The following is a 3,054-nucleotide window of genomic DNA, read 5'->3' as shown; positions in this document are numbered from 1 at the left end:
TGAAATCACGCGCGAAACTAGCCTACCATGAGGCTTAAACTTGGGCCATGGCCCTCTGTCCACCCTAGAGGAGGGTGGTCTAGGTGAAGTCCTTGACCTATCGAACCGGTGCTTGCAGATGGGGAGGGCCAGCAAAGAGCCGGCAAGAGCGACAAAGCTTCTTGAGACGATGGGTGTAAAGATCGACCTTGATGAGACCAACGGAGAAGACAATGGAGATAGAAGCCAAGCTACGGACTGGGTCGAAACTCTCCTACATAGATCGAGGGCTGAGGAGGTGCTTGATGTTGTGAATCATGTCGCATAAAGTGAACCATCATGTGTCCGAATAGACCATGGCAAGATCAGGCTGCTCGGCCGTACCGCCATGGAGGTCCAGTGGTCAAAACAGCACTCATGGCCTTCATTGTTGGGGGCAAATATGCTGAAGTTGTCATAGCCCACAACATCCTCAAGGGTCCAGAGAGCTCAGCAATCTGGATGCAGTGGGGTCCAAGGACAAAGGATAAAGTTGGACTTGATCTAGCTGGAGAATGGCATCGCAGGGAGACGGTTCGCCAGCAATGAGAGGATGCCAGCAGCCCAGATCAGTATAACGAAAACGGTCAGACCTCAGATCAATCGAGCCAACTCAGGTCGGCCAAGTCTTTCGGCCCAAACCGGCCAACTCGAGTCAGTTATATTAGGTATCCAACTAGGCCAACTAGCTAGTTGACATAATATTGGAGGCAGATCCATTAGTTACAATTGTGTTTCTATATCTTCGAATTTATCCCCACCATCCCCTCTAAAATATTTTATCAGATACATGAAGAATATCAACCCGCTTCCCTGGCATCGGTATACCACATAAATTTAAAGCATGCATATCCAACCATTTTAAAAAATAAAATTCCAAATTGAAGAGCCCTTCCTGGGATTCAACCAATGATGCCAAGTAAAAACAAAGCGCACACAAAATTGGCAGCCTCTTCGTCCTGCAGGACCCAATGACCAACGGGCTCCATTGACAATGCCAGGTAACGATAAACCACGCACACTAAGTCACCAGCCTCGTCTTGCACGACAGTGATCAACCGGGACTCCATTAATAATGCCAACATGACTGCACATATACAAACACATGACCATGCACATAACCGCCAGCATGCACAAAGAAGAAGAAAAAGTAATGAGCCACAAGATACATGCCCGGATGCAAATCAACAAGAAAGACCATCGCTCTAAATTTTTGAGCAATAAGAAGCACTTGAAGTTGGACATAAATTACATATCAACGCGCCAAATGCCAAACACCGGTCTAAACAACATGTCTAAAGCAAATCATCAAGAATCCTGAAGCCTAAGAGTTACAAACTTGTTCTAATTTAAACCTACAAGTTCACAATTGGAATTAAAAAGCACATCTAAATAAGAAGACATACAAGGCCACAAACAGTGACAAATCTCTATGTATAAAGAAGAGCGTGCATGATCATTCCTTTGAAGACTTGTTAATTAGGGACTTGTGAATATGGGGAATGACACCACCCCCTGCGATGGTGCCCTTGATGAGCGTATCGAGCTCCTCATCTCCTCGGATGGCAAGTTGAAGGTGGCGTGGGGTGATCCTCTTCACCTTAAGATCCTTGCTCGCGTTCCCTGCGAGCTCCAACACTTCTGCTGTCAGATACTCCAGTATTGCAGCTGAGTACACAGCTGCAGTGGCTCCCACACGACCATTTGCCGCGATCCTTGACTTCAAGTGCCGGTGGATCCGGCCAACTGGGAACTGGATGAATAACAACATGAAAAGCATAGGTTAAAAATGAAAAGATGATTTTCAATCTTAGCTGTCCATAGATCTAGTCTGCCTGGAACCATGCAAGGCACACCCACCATAAAAGCAACAAAGATTATGCACTAAAAATAATTTCTTAAAAAGTTCTAAAGAGCATTATGTTGACCCTCCACAAGGTCCAACCATACCAACATTGGATTCAAGCTTATGACAAGTTATAAAATGAACCTGCACCTAAAGCCAGAACAGAAAAGATTCTATGCAGGAAATTCAACAGCAAAGGCAGAACCATGGCGGCACTGATGTAAATATGCCGGCAAAGCCCTGTCTCACGCATACACACCCACAGATAGAGGACGGGGGAGAAAAAGCATACAAAGACAATTTTTTTCAAGTATTATTAGCAAATTTGTAGAAGCACTGAAATGCATCCTTCTAAATCTAAAAATCATGCAACTTGATGTTCTCATTAATTCTGGAGAACAATTACTGATTAGACAGAAGACTGTTAATTAAAGTATAGAAAGAATACGTCTCAGTAACTCTTGACCAACTTGATTATAACCCCAAGCTGCAGCCAATATCTGAGACCATGGTTCAACCAGGTTCAACCTATGCACTGAACAAGCCTTGCGTACACCCCGAAGCATGTGACAATTAGTGAGAACTATGAAAAGCATGTGAACACTAACATCATATCCAATAACTATCATATCGTTTTTGCGTATAATTGATTAGTCATCAACAAACTACACCAGATTTACCCATCATTGGCTGTCCATGAAGTATTTGCCATTTAAATGTCAGCCCATGTCTAGCATGCAGCTCGCTAAGGCCTACCAATTGGTGATGCACCATGATTAAGCTGAAAATGAACCTATATTCCCTTGGCCTATGACCGTAGAAGACTACCCCAGCATGAGCATTGCAAGATCTTTGCAAGAATCAATTTGAACCTTTCCATTTCTTGCTTTATAAGAACAATAAGTAACAAATTTCAACATCTCGATTATCCAAGCAAGAGTACCTCCAAATTACACCATAACCTATGTTAGAATACACCTTTTTTGTGACATCATTGCTTCTTCTTGTTGAATGAAAGAGTACTTAAGAAAGTAAAAGTATAAAAACAAGACTAGAAAGAGAATATAGGTATGACAGTTAGCTACAATTTTGCAAGAAAACATCAGAGAATATAAAGATACGGAGGATATATACGCATCCAGACTCAACACTCACAGCTGGAGTTCGCATAACACAGCCAATCAGATAGA

General features: G+C 43.0%; 1 protein-coding gene across 2 annotated transcripts in view; it reads right to left on the bottom strand.

The window, feature by feature from the left end:
• Positions 1–1,196: 1,196 nt before the first annotated feature.
• The window catches only part of LOC105053410 (probable histone H2A variant 3), a 28,363-nt gene continuing 26,505 nt past the window's right edge, over positions 1,197–3,054 (bottom strand). For both annotated transcript variants that reach the window (XM_010934538.4, XM_010934539.4), the window contains exon 3: positions 1,197–1,771. In XM_010934538.4, coding sequence (XP_010932840.1) covers positions 1,475–1,771 — 297 coding nt within the window. In that variant the 3' untranslated portion in view covers positions 1,197–1,474. The remainder of the gene's footprint in view (positions 1,772–3,054) is intronic.

Source organism: Elaeis guineensis, chromosome 10 (genome assembly GCF_000442705.2).
Source record: "Elaeis guineensis isolate ETL-2024a chromosome 10, EG11, whole genome shotgun sequence".
NCBI classification, from domain to species: Eukaryota; Viridiplantae; Streptophyta; class Magnoliopsida; order Arecales; family Arecaceae; genus Elaeis; species Elaeis guineensis.
This window is presented reverse-complemented; position numbering and strand designations above follow the sequence as displayed.